The 18999-nt window shown below is 37.3% G+C and overlaps 2 protein-coding genes across 3 annotated transcripts in view; one reads left to right on the top strand and one right to left on the bottom strand.

Moving 5' to 3' along the window:
• Nucleotides 1–18999, top strand: part of LOC149078250 (immunomodulatory peroxidase-like) — a 211599-nt gene that overhangs the window by 66797 nt on the left and 125803 nt on the right. For both annotated transcript variants that reach the window (XM_089241863.1, XM_089241864.1), the window contains exon 4: nt 18299–18525. In XM_089241863.1, the coding sequence (XP_089097989.1) occupies nt 18299–18525 (227 nt within the window). The remainder of the gene's footprint in view (nt 1–18298; nt 18526–18999) is intronic.
• On the bottom strand, nt 447–3177 carry LOC149078254 (uncharacterized). The gene is made up of 3 exons (XM_089242070.1): nt 2928–3177; nt 1670–1871; nt 447–543 (listed from the first exon to the last, which is right to left on the bottom strand). Exons 1-3 carry the CDS (start codon nt 3085–3087, stop codon nt 447–449), a joined length of 459 nt encoding a protein of 152 aa, XP_089098196.1. The 5' UTR covers nt 3088–3177.

Here is an 18999-nt window from a genome sequence, read left to right as displayed (position 1 = left end):
ACCAGCCTTTCGACCGGAATCACGTGACTCCGGATCTTTGCTTCACATTGTAACCCCTCGCGCGCACTCTATAGTATTATTACTCTGTGACGAGAACGGATCTCGGGCGTCACTTATATTTGCGGAGATGGTCGGCCTTGACCGTTACAGACTTCCCCTCTGGTTTCATAATACCGTTTCGTTATGAAACCAGTCAAAAATCTTGTAGGTACATAAACAATTCGGAGCATAAACAAGTATGTTACAGAATGCGGTACATAAACAGTTCGGTTCATAACAAATAATCAATTATCAGACGAACACATTTCAATTATAGAAGGTAGTAGAATGATAGAAAGATTCACACGCACAAAAATTATTCATTCTTCACGAGAACGACGATTTGTGGCCCGATTAATCTATGACTTTTTCGGAGGACGAAAATATGCCTCTCCGACGCATAGGTATCACCGGTGTTCTTGCAATGTTGTTGCAAGCTCGAAGTGCTGAGTATGATAGACTCCAAACGCTACCTGAGGTGAAGATGTATTGGCTACAGCATATCTACATGGGGATCTCTGAGACATAACAGACTTTAGAAGGCTCGGCGATAAGCGCTTAGTTTTTGTTTTCTTTCGTCTTGTGGAACTCTACATGCTTCCGGAAGAAGGATTCGTCCTCAAAGGTCATCTCGCAGTACTGACAGACGTTTCGCGGGGCTCTTGCGGTCCTGCGTGTGATCCGGTAGTAAATTACCCATGGCGATAGAGCAGAGTTGTGCTCGTTTGAAAAAAAAGTCACAAATATACAATATATCGTATATTTGTACATATATTATTTATATATATTATTCAATTATTACACTTCTCATAGTTGGAAAAATTGATGGCAAATGGTAGCACTACAAATGACAAGCATTAAAACAGAAACAAACGCCATGTTAGGTACACATACATTCCGGCCTGTGCAAATTCGTTAGAAGAATGTGTTTGAGATACATGTATGGTTGAATAGTAGTAGTCACAAATATAGCTCTTCCCTCTGTTCATTTTTTTTTCTTAGTAGTTTATCACTGAAGTACTAGATTCACATTCCTTTTATAAAATATATGGATTTTCTCTGCCAACTTTAGTGAATAAATAATTTAAACGTGGTCACAAAGAAATGATTTATTATACTTGTATGTATATATATATATATATCAGGGGGAACCTCATGCATGGTTCGAAAAGTGTAGGAGTTTCTGAAGGGTGGCTATGCTTAATTGCATTAAAAATGCCAACCCTTGTTTCTTGACGCCTGCCTTCTCAAAAAAATGTTGGACGAAAAAAGACAATGAAAAATGTAAAAAATACGATATTTGAAAAAATATATACAGAGCTTCAGATTAAAAGCTCAAAGCAGCATGAGAAAAATATATACAAAGTTACAGGAATACAATAATTACAGGGAATATTTTACAAAGATTATGAAAAAGTCAAAGATAAATTAAAAAGTCCAAAAAAGAAGTCAAAAATCACCAGCCATCACTTATGAGTGGGGACGACCGTTTTTATTTGGAAGAGAAGTTAGCAGCACTAGCGCTTTTGCCATTCAAAAAGATACTCTTTCGCTACCTCTTCATTTTTATCTTCATTTCTCTTGTATATTTTTTACCCTACTATATATATATATATATTGGGCGTATGACTCTTCCATCTGGCCTCTTGTGATTATGATCCCAATAGGGACTGCTCCAGCTGCACATGGTGTGAGCATGAATGTGATTGCATAATTTTCCGGATCACATGCACTGGCTGTATCCACAAAAATAATTTTTTCGGCAGAATCAAGAGTGTGGGTTCGCTTTATTAATGACGTTAAAATGGCAACAGAGAGAAAGGGTTTTCCTTAAAAGCCACTTCAAATTTTTCGGCTGAGAAAGCGGATGTCTTCAACTTCTGAAAAACAAAAAAAATAAAAATAAATAAATAAAAAATAAAATATGACCCTCATATGTCAATTGTATAATACATGGTACTCTATATATAAAATATAAAATCACAAACTCGAAAAGGCCCGTTTCTATGCAACGGAAATTAGTGACGATTTGATGTTACGGAAATCAGTTGCGTTTCTGTGTTACAAAAATCGGTTACGATTTTCGCACTTGTTGTCCTAGATCAGCGGGTTAAAGCATCGGTTTATGTCAGTATTCTGGCCGACCATCTTCATTCAATGGTGAAATATTTGTTCCCTGATTCTCGCCTCGTGTTCCAAGAAGATAATTCGCCCGTTCACACTGCTGGAATTTCCGGAGACTGGCTTGATGAACACGATGATGAACTGCAACACCTCGTGTGGCCCGCTCAGTCCCATGTGATCTTAATATAATTGAACCTTTGTGGGGTATATTGGAGGCCAAACTGCGCAGTAGGTTTCCACCTCCAAAGACATGTTCTGAATTAATAGCCTTTTTGCAGGAGTGACGGCTACGTATCCCTGTGACTGTTGTGCATGTCTTATATTTGTCCATCCCACGACGGATACTAGCTGTAAATAATGAAAAAAAGGAGGGCCAACAGTCTATTATTAAAGATTTTGTCTCATTTCACAGGTGTTCATACAGTATTATTTTGTCCAACCTCCGTATGTGCACTAAGCCATCGATATAATATATACAAAATCATAATAAAAATTGTAACTGAAAATAGAATTTTTTTCTCCAGTTCAACTTACTTCTATCATTCCAATGCCAGTTTTGGGACAATTATTGCCCGAGTGGCGCCGTGGTAAGATGCTCGTCTTCCACTATGACGATTACCATCAAGGTCCATGGGTTCGAAGCCGGGCATAGAACGTTAGAAGCAAGTTCTTTACCTACCGAACCTGAGGCGACCACCGATGGACGAGCCTTCATTTCCCACCCAACTCCTCTGGTTGGAAATTGCCGTATGGCGATATATGACCGGAGTTGGTGTGCGGTAAAGCAGCAGTTCTGGGACCAAGATTAATTTTGCGCCATTCACTGAACCAGTGAAGAAAAGTGCGTTCAGTTGGATTCTTGCTGCTGTTAGCCACATCCATTTCGGTGAAATTTTCACCTAGCCTCATTAGTCCTCGTGACATTCATTTCGTCATTGAAATATTCCATGCTTCTTTACAGTCAACTGCTGGCAAAAACCTCAGAGCTTCAGCGGTGCATAAGCTGTGGTTATGATCATTATTTAGTTCGATCACCCCACGCAATCCTTCCTGAAAATCAGAAAGACAATGATTAATTTAACATGAAAACAACCAGAGATCTTGTATAAGAAATTCAGTTTTCACAGCCTCAAGCCGTATTGGCAATAAAATACCTGCCATTAATAAAATCATTCCACTGCACAAACTTCAAATTGCAGTAAAACCTCCCAACAATGGCCACAAGAATGACATACATTCTTGTTAAAAAAATATTATTGCTTCACAAAACAGAGTAAGGTAACAAGAAATTTATTTATACGAAGATGGTAGAACCTTGTCGAGCGCGGGAAGCAAGACCAATGAATTCCTTTTTTCCTCCCCGGAAGCGCGCGCTTTCTCTTGACCCAAGTGCGATGACGTCAACACGCCCCATGCGTAGCGAGGGGATGCGCATATTGGAACACGTTTCAAGTGCACGAGCGTTTTCAAAAGTAAACGATTTCGGGGTCTGCAGCCTTGGTATTTGGGAGGCGCCGCATGTTCACGATATCTACAGACAAAATGTTCGGAAGCTCGTATTCTGTTCCCTGATTGGTTAATTTAGTAGAGGGTGGTCAGGCCTGGCCATTTATCGATGGCGACAAAATAATAACGTTAGCAAACATCCTAACATAAATACCACGGGAAAAAAATACTTTAAGAGGAATAGCAAATATTGAAAAGAAAAGCCCCCCGCCCCCCCATTTTCATTGGATTTTTTGTGATATGAATATTAATTTCAAGAAATAATCATTTTTTTTTCATTTCTCATCGATTTTTTTCTCTTCCTTCTTTATTGTGTAAAAAGGCAAAAATATGTGGATATGCAAACGATGGAACAGATGCGCCAAGCTAGGAAAATGCAAACACCTAGCGTAATTAAGTTTTTTTACGTTTCTGCCGACCGGAAATGGTCCTATTCGGTTCACGCGGATTTATTAGTGCAGATTACATAATGTGACAAAAAAATTCCCTCCCCCAAGTTGAGGGGTTATTTAATGTCTGCTTTGCCCAAGGCCATGGTCCTCACATCCTGGAGCAGGGCTCCCTAGGCTGGGATCCTTTGCGGCCCCCCCCCCCGGTCAGACTTTCCACGGGTCCTTCTATAGTTAATTTATAGCGTGAAAAAGCAAAAAAATTATGAGAATTGTCTCGGGCCCTAGAGCTAGAGACCTGTCTGCCCCGCCCATGTGAGGGCCGTGCTTGCGGCCCTGAGATCCCAGCCGTAGGCATATATATATATAATATATGAATTGACGTCATCGTGTTCTCCCGGATGTTCAAGTCTATCGCCGCCTATGCTGGTGACCCCTGTCCAATCACAATTGCGGGTCTGACAGAGCTCAGGATGATTCTTTTAACTTTTTTTATATTTTTCGCAGAACAAATTTACTGTGGGGGATGGGACGCCAAAGATCCCAGTTTTTTCTGCGGGGAAAGAGTAATCTACCCAAAGCGTATTAAAGACGCTTGAATAATTATTAATACGCTTTGAATCTACCCCTTTAATGACCTTGCTTTGACTACACCCAGCATAATGTCAATTCTTGAAGTGATTTCCAATTGGGCTGTTGAACAGCACTCTTGGGTGCTAGCAAGCAATAGGTGAGATGAGTTTTAAATCATTAATCTATAGGGAAATTCAAAGGCATCTCGTTACAACCTTCGCTCCTCTGGACCATCACCCCCTCAGAAGTTATTGGTTGACAAGGAGGAAAAAATTTAAAGTTTGGGAAACTGGGCTGATCACTTCTCCATGGTGTCAGAAGTGTTTCAATCATGTGGGTCAGCGGTTCTCAACGTTTTTTTGACCCACGGAGAGGCTCTTCCCAGGATATAATTTCTATGGCGGAGGCCTATGGCCCCGAAGACCCACTTTTTATTTATTCATCAAAGTTACTAACTTATTTTTAGAATTATTATTGTTCAGAAATATTAATTATTTTTTTTCAAATTTACTGTTGTTTTTTTATTTTCCTCGAGCGGCCGCGGGGACCCTGGGAGTTCACATGGAGCCCTTAGGGCTCCGCGGAGCACCGGTTGAGAACCGCTGCTGTGGGTGATTGTCTTGAGCTTCACATAGGAAATTTTTTATTTCTGAATCTATTCTGGAATTATTTATTCTAATAATTCAGGATTCTCATCAATTTTGGAATTATCTCTATCATTAATTCTGAATTTTCGATTAGTTTTGGAATAATTTCTTAACTAAATTTTAGATTTCTTTCATTCATTCCTAGAATTATTTCCTTCATTTATTTTAGAACTATTTCCTTCATTTATTTTAGAACTATTTCCTTCATTTATTTTAGAACTATTTCCTTCATTTATTCTAGAATAATTTCTTTTATAAATTCCGAAATTACAGTATTTATTTCTTCTTGCATAAATTCTGAAATTACTTTTTTCATTGATTTCGAAATTATTCTTCAATTAATTCTCTGGGATAAATCGTTTTGCAATGTTTTCAACTATTTTCAGAAAATGATCAGCGGTCCACACGTTGAAGACCCCTGGTATAACGGAATGTCTATACAGAGAGTACTTACCATAGCGATTTCTTTGTTTCTCACATCTTTTACTCTAAAAACAACGATTTTTCTCTCCTCGTCATTTCTGATTACTTTATAACAGTAATTACTGGGAATATCCTCCATTGCGATCAATGTGATTTGGTCCTGAGAAGCGCCGTTAAATTAATAAAATTAGGAGTGAGATCAAAAATTTTTAAAAATTTAAAAATTTCGATAAAAATCGAAAAGGGGAAAAATAAAGCGAGAAAATTTGCCGAGAGAAATGTATAAAGAACGTGATGGTAACCTCTCCCAGCAAAATTTCCCGCAAAAATTTACCTTTTCACTAAATTTTTTCATTCCAAAAAATGTGTTGCCATCTACCGGTGAAAATTAGTCAAGTATTTTACTATAGAAAAGTACATTACAAAAGTACTACATTAATATTTTTTATTTTTTTCAAAAAATTCTTTTGCTGGATGAACTCTCAAAATTTCCCTTAATTGCTAAGAAATTTTTCACTTGGCCAAATTTTGGCCAATTTTTCCCAATAATATGGGAAATTTTCCACGAGTTACAATCACTTTAAAGAATGACACGACATGGAAAGAGAAACCAGCCAAGCAAAGGGAAAGTAGCCAAACAGACAGCGCTCCGGCAACCTTCGTTTCGCCCAATCAGGGCGCGGAATCTGGACACTGGAACATTTTGTCTGTAGATATGGTGAACTTGCGGAGGTGCCCGGAGCTTGGATATTATATACTAGCTATAATACCCGGGTTTTCTTCAGTGAGGCTTTCTGGATCACGCGATTTCCCCTTCTTTCTTTGAGGACATACAAACCGTGTCTAAGTTAACCAATATGGCGACTCTTGAAAGAAACAAATCCAGAAACGTAGAAATGAATACATTTTTTTCCTTTTTTAAGGGGCGTTAGGTATTTTGATGCCCCCACCCCCGAACTTCAAGTTATCGAGATCTGCCTGTTCTCAGCCTCCAAAAATGCTTAATTAAAGCTGTGGAATGTTTCGATGTACTTTTACGGGTTCATAATTAATTTTAAATCATTAATTAATTAATTTTAATCAAAAGACATTACGGAGACATTAATTTTCATGCTTGAGAAAATACGAATAAAAAATTGAAAAATCAATGTTATTGTACGAATATCCAACTCAAAAAGCCGGTCCGGCTAATTACTTCATATTTAATCTCCTGGGCTTCGTATGTCTCTAAGCGAATTCAATAGTTCAAAAATCGAGAATTCTATACAATTTTTAAAATTACTGATGTGGCAGGAAACCCCCACTAAATTTCCGCATTTCTGCATTAAAATCGGCAATTTTACAACTGATTTCCATGAGATCATCCTTTGCCTGTCCCTCAAAGTGATGCTGATGATGACTCTGACGACTATTGAAAAAGCGGCAAGCCATTGTAAAGGCATAAACACGTCTGAAACGCATTGCTAGGGAATCACGGTAACCAAAGTAAACATTCCGAAAGTGATTGTTGAGGCCCAAAAACCATTGTTGCCCGACAGTTTTTTGCCCATTTGGGGCATTTGCCCTGCTCTGACGAAATTTTAAAGTAGCCTATCGTTTAAGTCGGGTCCCATTTGGTATATATTCAAAATTTGGCGACGATCGATCTAAAATTGTAGATTTGCATGGAGAACATACACACACACAGACAGACCGATCGTCGCCAGATTTTGCATATATACCAAACAGGTCCGGGATTGAACCGTAGGCTACTTTAAAAGTTCGTCAGAGCTGGGCAAATGCCCGAAATGGGCAAAAAACTGTCGGGCAACAATGGTTTTGGGGCCTCAACAATCACTTTCGGAACGTTTACTTTGGTTACCGTGGTTTCCAACAATGCGTTTCAGACGTGAATATATGCCTTCACAATGGTTTGTCACACCTTTAATTCTGTTATTATAACAGTTTATTCCTTTAAAAAGGTTTGTCACTTTTCCAATCCTCCCAGTAACTGCAGAAATCCCGGGAAGAGCGCCGGGTATTTCTGCTAGCCTATATTCCGGATATCCTGTATATAGGCTAGCCTTTATCTCATCAACAGCCCATCGTAGAGGTATAGTTTAAAAAAGGCTTAAAAGGCGTTTGAATAATATTCGCTGCACAAGCTGGACATATGACGTCACTAACAACCGAGAACAACAACTACGACGACAAAATTGGGAATAAAAATGTTTAACGCCAACTGATGAACTCAATGCTTGCCTCGAATCATCAACACTCCGGCACGAAGTTAAAAAATTATCATTATCCACTAACATGCGAGTTCAACTGCAAAATGACTCAGCACTGCTATCATTTTCACGTCAGTTGATCAAACTTGGCAATGGAAGAATTCCCGTAGAGACCCAAGCACTGGACTCATTACGTTCCCAAATGGATTTCGCCAGTTGTTAAACTTAGTTCAAGAACTTGCAGAAAAGTGTTCCCAAACATTGAACAAAGCCACCGAAACCACGAGTGGCTTTGTGAGAGAGCGATTCTGGCATCGAAAAATGACAGTGTTAACAAGATCAACGATAAAATCCTAAAAATTATTCCGGGAGACTCGACATCTTACAAATCGGTTGACACTGTCACAGACTCAGCGCAGACAGTTCTGTATCCCGCAGAATTTCTGAACTCTTTGGATATTCCGGGTGCACCACCACACAATTTTGCCCTCAAAGTCGGAGCACCTATAATGCTTTTAAGAAATTTGGATACACCGAGATTCTGCAATGGCAGCAGACTCTGCGTGAAGAAATTGCACAATTACATCATTGAAGCAACGATTCTAACTATATGTGCCAAAGCAGAAGATTCCACGTATCCCAATTATCACCGAAGAAATGCCATTCGCTTTCAAGCGATTACAGTTCCCGATTCGTTTAGCTTTTGCCATGACAATCAACAAAGCGCAAGGCCAGCCGTTACCAGTGGCAGGTATCAACCTACTTGAGCCCTGATTTTCACACGAACAGCTTTACGTCGCGTGTTGGTAATCCCAAAAATTTGGCATCTACACACCAGATGGAAAGACAAAAAATATTGTGTATCCACAAGCGATTGCCTCAAGTTTTTAATTAAAATATTTAAAAATAAAAGTAATTTTTTCTTACTTGATGCAGAAATTTTATTGATTAAGAAATAATTAATAAGCCATACATATATAAATTTTTTACGGGGCGGGAAACGTCGCCGGGGATCAGCTAGTCTTTTATATAAATGTGAAAGTATGTATGTATGCTCTTTATACAAATCTACAGTTTTAGGCCGATCGTCGCCAGATTTTGCATATATACCAAACAGGTCCGGGATTGAACCGTAGGCTACTTTAAAAGTTCGTCAGAGCTTGGCAAATGCCCGAAATGGGCAAAAAACTGTCGGGCAACAATAGTTTTGGGGCCTCAACAATCACTTTCGGAACGTTTACTTTGGTTACCGTGGTTTCCAACAATGCGTTTCAGACGTGAATATATCCCTTTACAATGGTTTGTCACACCTTTAATTCTGTTATTATAACAGTTTATTCCTTTACAACGGTTTGTCACTTTACCAATCTTCCCATTAATTGCAGAAAACCCGGGAAGCGCCGGGTATTTCTGCTAGCCTATATACAGGGTGTCCTGTAAGTGATAATGCGGCCTTTATTTCATCAACCGCCCATTGTATAGGTATAGTTTCAATTTAAAAAATGCGTAAAGGCGTTTGAATAATATTCGCTGCACAAGCTGGACGTATGACGTCGCTAACAACAGAGAACAACAACTACGCTGACAAAACTGGGAATAAAAATGTTCAACGCCAACTGATGAACTCAATGCTTGCCTCGAATCATCAACACTCCGGCACGAAGTTAAAAAATTATCATTATCCACTAACATGCGAGTTCAACTGCAAAATGACTCAGCACTGCTATCATTTTCACGTCAGTTGATCAAACTTGGCAATGGAAGAATTCCCGTAGAGACCCAAGCACTGGACTCATTACGTTCCCAAATGGATTTCGCCAGTTGTTAAACTTAGTTCAAGAACTTGCAGAAAAGTGTTCCCAAACATTGAACAAAGCCACCGAAACCACGAGTGGCTTTGTGAGAGAGCGATTCTGGCATCGAAAAATGACAGTGTGAACAAGATCAACGAAAAAATCCTAAAAATTATTCCGGGAGACTCCACATCTTACAAATCCGTGGACACTGTCACAGACACAGAGCAGACAGTTCTGCATCCTGCAGAATTTCTGAACTCTTTTGATATTCCGGGTATGTCACCATACAACTTGACCCTCAAAGTCGGAGCACCTATAATGCTTTTAAGAAATTTGGAGACACCGAGACTCTGCAATGGCAGCAGACTCTGAGTGAAGAAATTGCACAATTACATCATCGAAGCACCGATTCTAACTGTATGTGAAAAAGGAGAAGACGTCTTCATTCCACGTATCCCAATTATCACCTTATGCCTTTCACTTTAAAGCGATTACAGTTCCCAATTCGTTTAACTTTTGCTATGACAATCAACAAAGCGCAAGTCCAGACGTTAGCAGTGGCAGGTATCAACCTACTTGAGCCCTGTATTTCTCACGGACAGCTTTTCGTCGCCTGTTCGCGTGTTGGTAATCTCAAAAATTTGTACATCTACACACCAGACGGAAAAACAAAAAATATTGTGTATCCACAAGCGATTGCTTCAAGTTTTTAATTAAAATATTTAAAAATAAAAGTAATTTTTTCTTAATTGATGCAGAAATTTTTTTGATTAAGAATTAATAAGCTATATATACGTATATAAATTTTTTACGGGGTGGTCAACGTCGCCGGGTATCAGCTAGTTAATCTATATATATAAAATTGATTGTCTGTCTGTGTGTGTGTGTTCTCTATACAAATCTACAATTTTAGATCGATCGTCGCCAAATTTTGCATATATACCAAATGAGACCAGACTTGAACGATAGGCTACTTTAAAATTTCGTCAGACCAGGGCAAATGCCCCAAATGGGCAAAAAACTGTCCGGCAACAATGGTTTTTGGGCCTCAACAATCACTTTCCGAACGTTTACTTTGGTTACCGTGGTTCCCTAGCGATGAGTTTCAGACGTGTTTATGTCTTTAGAATGGTTTATCACTTCTTTAATGCTGCCAGTTATGTATAATAGTTTATGCCTTTCTAATGGTTTGCCACATTTTCAATACTCTCAGTAATGAGGCTTTTTGAATAGACGTTATAATCATCACCATGATCGCTTTGATGGTCAGGAAAAGGGTGATCCTCATAGCGATCAGTATTAAAATTGTCGATTTAACTGCATAAATACGGAAATTTAGTGGGGGTGGGGGTTTCCTGCCACATCAATAATTTTAAAAATTAAATTGAATTCTCGATTTTTCAAATATTGAGTTCGCTTGGAGATACGAAGGCCAGAAAATTTTCTTTAAATTTAGATTTGTTTATTTCATGAGTCGCGCAGGACGTCGCCATATTGGTTATCTTCAGACACGGTTTGTATGCCCCTCAAAGAAAGAGGGAGATATCACGTGGTTCATAAAGCCTCATTGAAGAAAACCCGGGCAACGCCGGGTATTATAGCTAGTTAAAATATAAAGTACGGGAATGCGTTGAAAAATATATTAAAATACCATATATATATAAAAACGTGAACACAAAGAAATAAAAAATCAGCATTGATGACAATTCGAAATTTAATGAATAATTAAAAACTATTGAAAATTCAGATTTTTCTCTGATAAATTATTCCTTAAAATAACATAAATAATGAATGTACATAAATTAATGAAAACTATTTACATAAATTAATGTTTATCCATTTTCAATTTCGATTAACGTAAATTTAGGAGGGATAAAAATTTTAATGAAAATTCAGGGTTTATGAAAATTAATGAAAATATAAAATTCAAGAAAATTCAACGTTTAGAATGAATCACAATTAATAAAATTAAAGATTATTATATAATTAACAGAAATTGGAATGAATGAATGAATATTCCGAAATTGATGGAATTTTTCCGAAATTAATTTCCAATATTAATCCCATAATGAATGAAAATTTGGAACTTGTTAAAAATTAGAACAAATGAAAGGATTGATCACAATATTAAAAATTAATAAATAATTCCAAAACTGCTGGAAATTCATATTTAATGGAAAACAACTAGATTAATGAAACCCCAGAATTGGTGAAATTTCAGATTTAATTAAAAATTATTCCTCTATCGATCGATAAAATATAATTAATGAATATTTGGAATTGAAGCCGAATTCAGAAATTTATTTGGAAATATTTCGTAGGCTATTAAAAGAATTAAAGTGGATTTTTTCTCTAAAAATTAATAAAAAATTATGGATGCATAAGAATTAATTAAAATTCAGAATTAATGACAATTTATAAAATTTGGAAACAATCACAAAATTAATGAAAATTCGGTGTATCAATGAAAATTTGGTGTATCAATGAAAATCCTGAAATTAATGAATTCCATAATGAATTCCTAAATTAATGAATCCAATACTGAATTCCGAAATTTATGAATCTCATACTGAATTTCGAAATTAAAAATAACTCCATAATGAAAGAAAATTTAGAGCTAATGCAAAGTCAAAACCTTGGAAAGAACAATAATATTTAATAAAAATTCAGAACGAAATAAAATAATTCAGGAATTAATTATAGAAATAATTGATAATACATGTAAGTAACGTTGATATTAAACAACATTTTTCATAAGAGAATGCGAACTCTAACAAAATGACGGTTTAATTTTTAAAAAACCTCTACCGAATACGAAGAATCGTGCGCGCGGGACACGAAAATCTGTGGCTCAACAGCAGCGCCAACGAGTGCGCGCGTACACGCGCTTAGCGTAGTGTCGCCTCATGTATCAATTTGCGGTTTCCTTCTGATTTCGTTGGCCGCAAAACAGTGCTGCCCTGCTTCGTGTAGCGAACACTGCACGTGCCTCAACGCGACACGTTGCGCTTTGCCTTAACGATCGTAGCGCCACAATATTTACGCAAAAAATTAATACCCTGGGTACTTTTAGTCCTATTTGTTAGCACCATTTTCTGGACAGAACCAATCACCATTTTTTGGAGTACGGAATGCCGAGTAAACAAAGGGTTTCCAGTTAATCGGATAATTCCTCCCCCCTTGTGATTGAAGTGCTGACAGTAGGTTGTTGTCCTCTCTGTAGGTTGTAGTTTCGCTTTTAATCGCTATTGCCTTCAATATACCCATTTAGCAATTATACCCAAAAAGAAAGAATCATACATAATCTTTCCCTCCCCATAGAACTAGGGGAAAAGCAGTTTTGGAAATCAGCTTGAAAGTTATTTTTCTCATCGAGATCTGCTTTTTTTTTTTTGACTTCATGTCCAAAGTGGCCATTGTTCGAAGATTACCATTGTTTGGAGGTGGCCGTTAAAGGAGGTTTTACTGTACTAAGAATGGATTGGATGCACATCAATAATATAACAAGGGCTAGATTTAGGTTTGATGGGAGCCTGCTATATTTCCAACTTCAGCTGTCCTTTGTCACCGACTATAGTCTGTTTCAGGTTAACTTTGCAGTGAAGAGGAAGCTACGAGGGAACCGCATCACTCGTTGCTATGACAACGAAAGCCTCTTAACCTATGTATCGATGCGCGGCCTCGGTAAGGTATGGCTGATTCTCGCCAATCTCGCACAAAAAAATTTTTTTTTTCGTATAACGTAATGCTTGTAGAAAAAATTGCAGTCGGTTAGTAACAATTAGCTAATGAAAAAAAAAATCATTGTCGATACTTTCATAAACTAAAGTGCGGTTTTCGAAATTTTTTTTTTTTATTGAAAAGTATCTTAGTAACTCCTATTAACCGGGTTTTCACGTTTGAATTTGGGAATAACCCCATATAATAATAATAAAAATGATACGGAAAAATTTAGAATTCTTTTACTCACTTTTCTTGCCGAAATTTCCGTCGCTGACCCACCCGAACGCATATATACGTCGATGCCACTTGTTATCACTACAGTTTTAGTCATTTTTTACGGATTCCCATTCTATGGAATCCTGACTTGAAGTTGTAGAACTATTGGATTCTCTATTACGTATTAATTGTTGTTGCTCCAACATGTGTTCCATCAGGCCATCTGCAATCCAAAATTCCTCTTCCTTTCAATAACGTGCTTTATGCATTATTGCCAAAAAGAACGGAGAACGTTTTAGCGTGTCTATCTCTGGTGAAAAGATACAACTGTCACAGAAGGCACAAATACACTGCAAGCCTAAACCATTGTGGGTCTCTCTCTCTCTTGCTTATTTATATTTATCTGGAGAGACAGCCTCTGTGTGTGCTGTGGGGGAGAAGTTGGTGTGGACGCAAAAGAGACATTACTTATGTCAACACCCTCCGCTATCGGCTATTGGAATTCAGAAACCACCCCTATCCTACGAACACGGCAAGAAATAGATAATTAAAAAAAAGGGGGGGGGGGCCGTAATAAAGAGTGGAACCGTAACCTACACCCATAAAGAGAGCCTCTCACAACGGTATCGGCGCTGTCGTGAAAGAGGGACACTTCCTGTAATCTATGAGTGAATATCTGAATTCGTTTATTTTCGGGAGAAAAAAAAAACAAAACATTGAATATTCGTCGTAGGCCTATAACTACATTTAAAACTGAATGGAAAATTCAACAAAATGACGATATAATATATATATATATAATTGTGCAACCAAAACAAAAGCACGTCAGTGATATTGGCGGGGAAAATTTCTTGGAGATCGCGCCAAAATGTTCTTGAGCTCACCATGGATTTTTGATAATGGTAACCAATATTTTTTCTAATTTAAAAATTTTAAACAAATAAACATTGGTTCAAAACGGTATTTTTTCAGTATCTTTTTCGAAATCATAAAAAAATTTGAAATATTCTATATAAATGATCATCAGAAACCTCCGATATATGGGAACTATATTTTGCGGCGAAGGAATACACTCTCTACCTTTCTCTTCACTGCAAAGTTAACCTGAAACAAACTATAGACCGTTTTTTTGTGGACAAATACATTTCAGCTATTTCTCCAAAAAAATGACTGATTTTAAGGCCCTTTACAGATCTTGGGCCCTATGCCGCAGCCTGTCTAGCCCATAGGGAAATATCGTGAAAAAAGGGCTGCTTTTAAATGTGAAAACTTTTTCGGAAATTTACAAATTTATCAACTAAGAAACTGTATAAAACTTTCAACTAGATTAAACTTTGGGAGCTCACAATTTCATTTTTTGCATCTGGATTTGGTTTTTTCGATCTTATTGAATTTAATTAATGAGATTTATTATTATATTTTCTACAAAGAAGCCAGAACGTGGAGACTTGAAATACTTGAGTCACTTTCCACAAATGCAGTAATAATTTAAAATGCAATAAATCAGTCTGGACACTTCAGCTTCCTGTCCTATAATTTTTTTTTTCTGTGGCAGCGCCTCTGAATAAAAATGTATGGATAATTGTAATGCGTTATCAAGTGTGACACTCATCAAGGACGAATACATTTTTTTAGGTACACCAATTTATCAATAGTGTAGTTCTAGTTTTGCTGGTTAATAAAATAAAAATATCCAGTATAAAAGTTATTTATTACGTGACAAACTTCATTTACAGAGATCCTGTGTTAGGTTTCAAATGAGCATTAGGATCAGGAATGAAGTATACAGCTTCATAATAAACAAGACACTTATCACATTATTATCAGGCTACTGTCCAACAGCAGCCGACTCAGAGAGGTACGGGACATGTGGCTCTCATGATTCTTAAGGCAATCACAAATACAAAGAACAATAAAAAAAATTCACCTTTCCCAAAGGTAGATTCTATGCAAGTTCCTGTGAGTTAAACTACTTCAATCAAAGCTTTAAGTTAAGGAAATTTGAAATGTTTATATACCTTCATGAAACTTTGAAGGAACTGTTGACAAACTTTTTCCTGTAAAATAATATATATATATATCTTACATGAATGGTTGTAACTGTTACACTGCAGACTGTCTTATATTACAGGTAAACAGTGTACATGTGTACTGTATACAGTGTTTCACACATGGGGCATGTATGAACCACTTTATTTATGTAAAAAAATATAGTAAAAATAGAGTAGACTCTCGATAATCCAGCATGTATCAGATCAGGGTGTGCCAGATTATCAAAATCACCCGATTACTGGGAGTAATATATAAACTTCTACGCACAAATATATGGTGACATATTTTCCTCGTCTCTGCTCGAAAAAATCCTCCTAAAAAATGTCGGATTATTGGATGGGCTGGATTAAAGCACAGCCAGATTAGGCCTATGAAGAATCTACTATAAGTTAAAAAATTGATCTGCGTATTCTTTTTCCACAAAAGATACGAACGTAGCAAGTTTGTTATGCATCTTCTAATGAAATTATGATGACTGAGATTTATTATTGCTAATGCTAATGTGGCTTCAGATAGTGGCATGAGATTCTTCTCCGCTCATAGTCTCTAAGAGCGGCAAAACTTAAAAGTAGCATTTTTGATTTGTGCCACAGCGTAATTAATAGAGCCCAGATCATATGCTTTAAAAAAATGTAAATATGCACTTAAAAAACCAAAATATGCATAAAAAATCCCAAAAAAGTTTAAAAAACCCAAAATATGTAATAAAAATGAGAAAATATGCAAGCAAGAAAACTGAAGAGAATGCAAAAAAAAAAAGCAGATATGTTTTTAAAATGCATATTTTCTATTTTCTTAATGCATATTCATTTACAAAAAAATATCCCCACAGTGTAAATTACATTTTGATAGTCGGCAGATTATACGAAAATTCTTTTTTCAATTTTTTTTTTCATACCAAACAAACTTTTTTCAATAAATCTACTCTATAATATAAAATCACAAACTTGAAAAGGGTCCGTTTTTAAGCAACGAAAATTAGTGACGATTTTATGTAACGGTAGTCGGTGACGTTACGGAAATCGGTTACGATTTTGGGTCAAGTTTTCATTTAACTCTTGCATCTATCGGGACCAAGTTATGTGCATGTACCGAGAGGCTCCCACATCCTACAGCAGGGCCCCTAGGCTGGAATAGATGGCGAGCCCCCAAAACAGCTTTTCACAGGTCCCTCTGCGGTTAATTTATAGTGTGAAAAAATCAAAAAGTGATGCGAAACGTTCCGGCCCCTGTCAGCCCTGCCCTTCTGGGGGTCAAGCCAAGAAGTATGCATACGTATAATATACATATATCACCAGCGCTCCCAACACACAGGGTCAGGGTACCCGGGGGATTGCACATATACCTTCATGGGGAAGTTAAAAGGTTTCATTTCCAGGGGCCCTTGATGGATCTCATTGTTTTCTTGCTGCTTTAACGTTGAAAAATTTGCGATAGCGGAAGCCCAAGATATAACCGGTTTGGGGTCCCATAAAATTTGCGAATTCGGTCACGGGTAATTTGTTGAGGGCCCTGAATTTTATTCGTTGGTAAAATGATTACAAATGAAAATTTTTCATGGACCTCGCAGCGGGGGATGACCGACAAGCTTCCAATTCTGGGGCCCCGTGTTTACAGGTTTCATTTTGGGTGCCCTGGATGAAGCTCATTCTTTTCCGTTGTTTAGCATTTAGAATTTGCAACAGCGGAAGCCCGAGATACAGCCAATCTGGAGGCCCAACTAAAAGTATGCGAAATGGTGTCCCATGTAATTGGTCGGGGCCCTGGATTTTATTCTTTGGTAAAATGGATACAAATGAAAATATTTCACAGCACTCCCTGCGGGGGATGACCGACAAGCTTCCAAGTCGAGGCCCCATGTTTACAGGTTTCATTTTGGGCGCCCTGGATGAAGCACATTTTTTTTTTTTTTTTTGTTTAACATTGTAGAATTTGCAACAGCGGAAGCCCGAGATAAAGCCAGTCTGGGGCCACTACCGAACCCAACGAAAATAAGAAAAAAATCAAATAAAATGTCTCTCCATAAGTGTAACTGAGGCATCAGGGATAATTATTTCGAAAAATACGGTTCACAAGTTTATCGAAAAAATTTCTTATATGTTGCGAGAGGAATGTCTCGCAAACCAAGCTTTCACGAAGCGTCATCAAGCGCGTAGATTGAGTATAACAAATATGATTTAAGTATATGCATGCTATTGGTTTTATTTACGAAAAGAACCAATGACCTTTCTTCAGTCATCAACGAGGTGGTGGATCAGTGATGGTATGCAGCTTTTGAATACAATGGCCAGGCTTCGTTAGCGTTTTCAGATGTACCAATTCTGAGTTAAAGACACCGAGATTCAATTTGATTCCATTTAAAAACTTTTAGGAGTAAAGAACCTCAATTATGCTGAAAAGATCTTTTCAGTTTTCAGCACATAAGCGGAGATACGGGGGGGGGGGGTGTGTGTGTGTGGGGCATTGTCCCTCATGTTATGCTGAATATATATTCGGTGGCTATTATATTTTATCAGATGTTCGCTCTTCAAATGGAAGCTTTTTTATGCATGCTATAAATTTTTGTGACGGACTCAACGTATAATTTATTTATTTCGTAGGTTTGGTTTGACAAAGGAGCAAGTAACACTAGGACTCCCTCACCAGGAACTAAAAGGGAGGAAAGCTTTGAAAGCCACAGAAGAATGCCATTCTCATTTTGCCATTCCTCAATGCCAAGATTCCAAATATCGGACTGTTGATGGTAGCTGTAATAATCTGCATAATCCAACGTGGGGAAAAGCAGCTACTTGTCTACAAAGACTCCTTCCACCTGACTATGCAGATGGTAAGAAAATAAAATCCACATTTGAGAAATGATTCACATTTTCTCCAGAATTGAGGAAGCTTCAAAATTTGCAATGGCTCAAAGATATTTATCAAAAAACTGTTGTGCAGTGATACCTCGGAGAAGGCAGGTGGTGGCACTTCGCAAACACAAAACACGCAGAACTCTCGGAGATTGTTATATTCCCTTATAATTGCGATGCCAATAAATGAAAATTCAAAAATAAAATAGAAACTTGATCGCATTTTGAATTTAAACTTCATTACATCACAACAAGAAAGGTTTTTGCGTTGTGAACTCTTTACGAAACTCCTTGGTTACAGTATAATAATAATTAAAAAAGAAAGGAATAACCAAAACAAAAAAAGAATAAAAATATATTTATGATATCCTTTTACAAACTGGTATAAGTACCATTGACAAACAATTGACGTGCCATCCAACCAAAAAATTCAAAGATTATTTAAAAAATTC

The sequence above is a fragment of the Pholcus phalangioides genome, unplaced genomic scaffold, assembly GCF_987345545.1.
Source record: "Pholcus phalangioides strain wild (caught in Gottingen) unplaced genomic scaffold, Ppha-v1.0 ptg000014l_1, whole genome shotgun sequence".
Taxonomy (NCBI): domain Eukaryota; kingdom Metazoa; phylum Arthropoda; class Arachnida; order Araneae; family Pholcidae; genus Pholcus; species Pholcus phalangioides.
The sequence above is the reverse complement of the archived record's forward strand: the minus strand, read 5'-3'. Positions and strand labels throughout refer to the sequence as shown.

What these genes read in the sequence shown, in the direction of transcription:
- LOC149078254 (XM_089242070.1), bottom strand. Translation starts at nt 3,087, where the DNA reads ATGTCACGAGGACTAATGAGGCTAGGTGAAAATTTCACCGAAATGGAT. An exon ending in TTTACCGCACACCAACTCCG is followed by an intron (nt 1,872 to 2,927) that starts GTCATATATCGC and finishes GAAGTGGCTTTT; the next exon opens with AAGGAAAACCCTTTCTCTCT. An exon ending in ACAAGAGGCCAGATGGAAGA is followed by an intron (nt 544 to 1,669) that starts GTCATACGCCCA and finishes ATCCCCATGTAG; the next exon opens with ATATGCTGTAGCCAATACAT.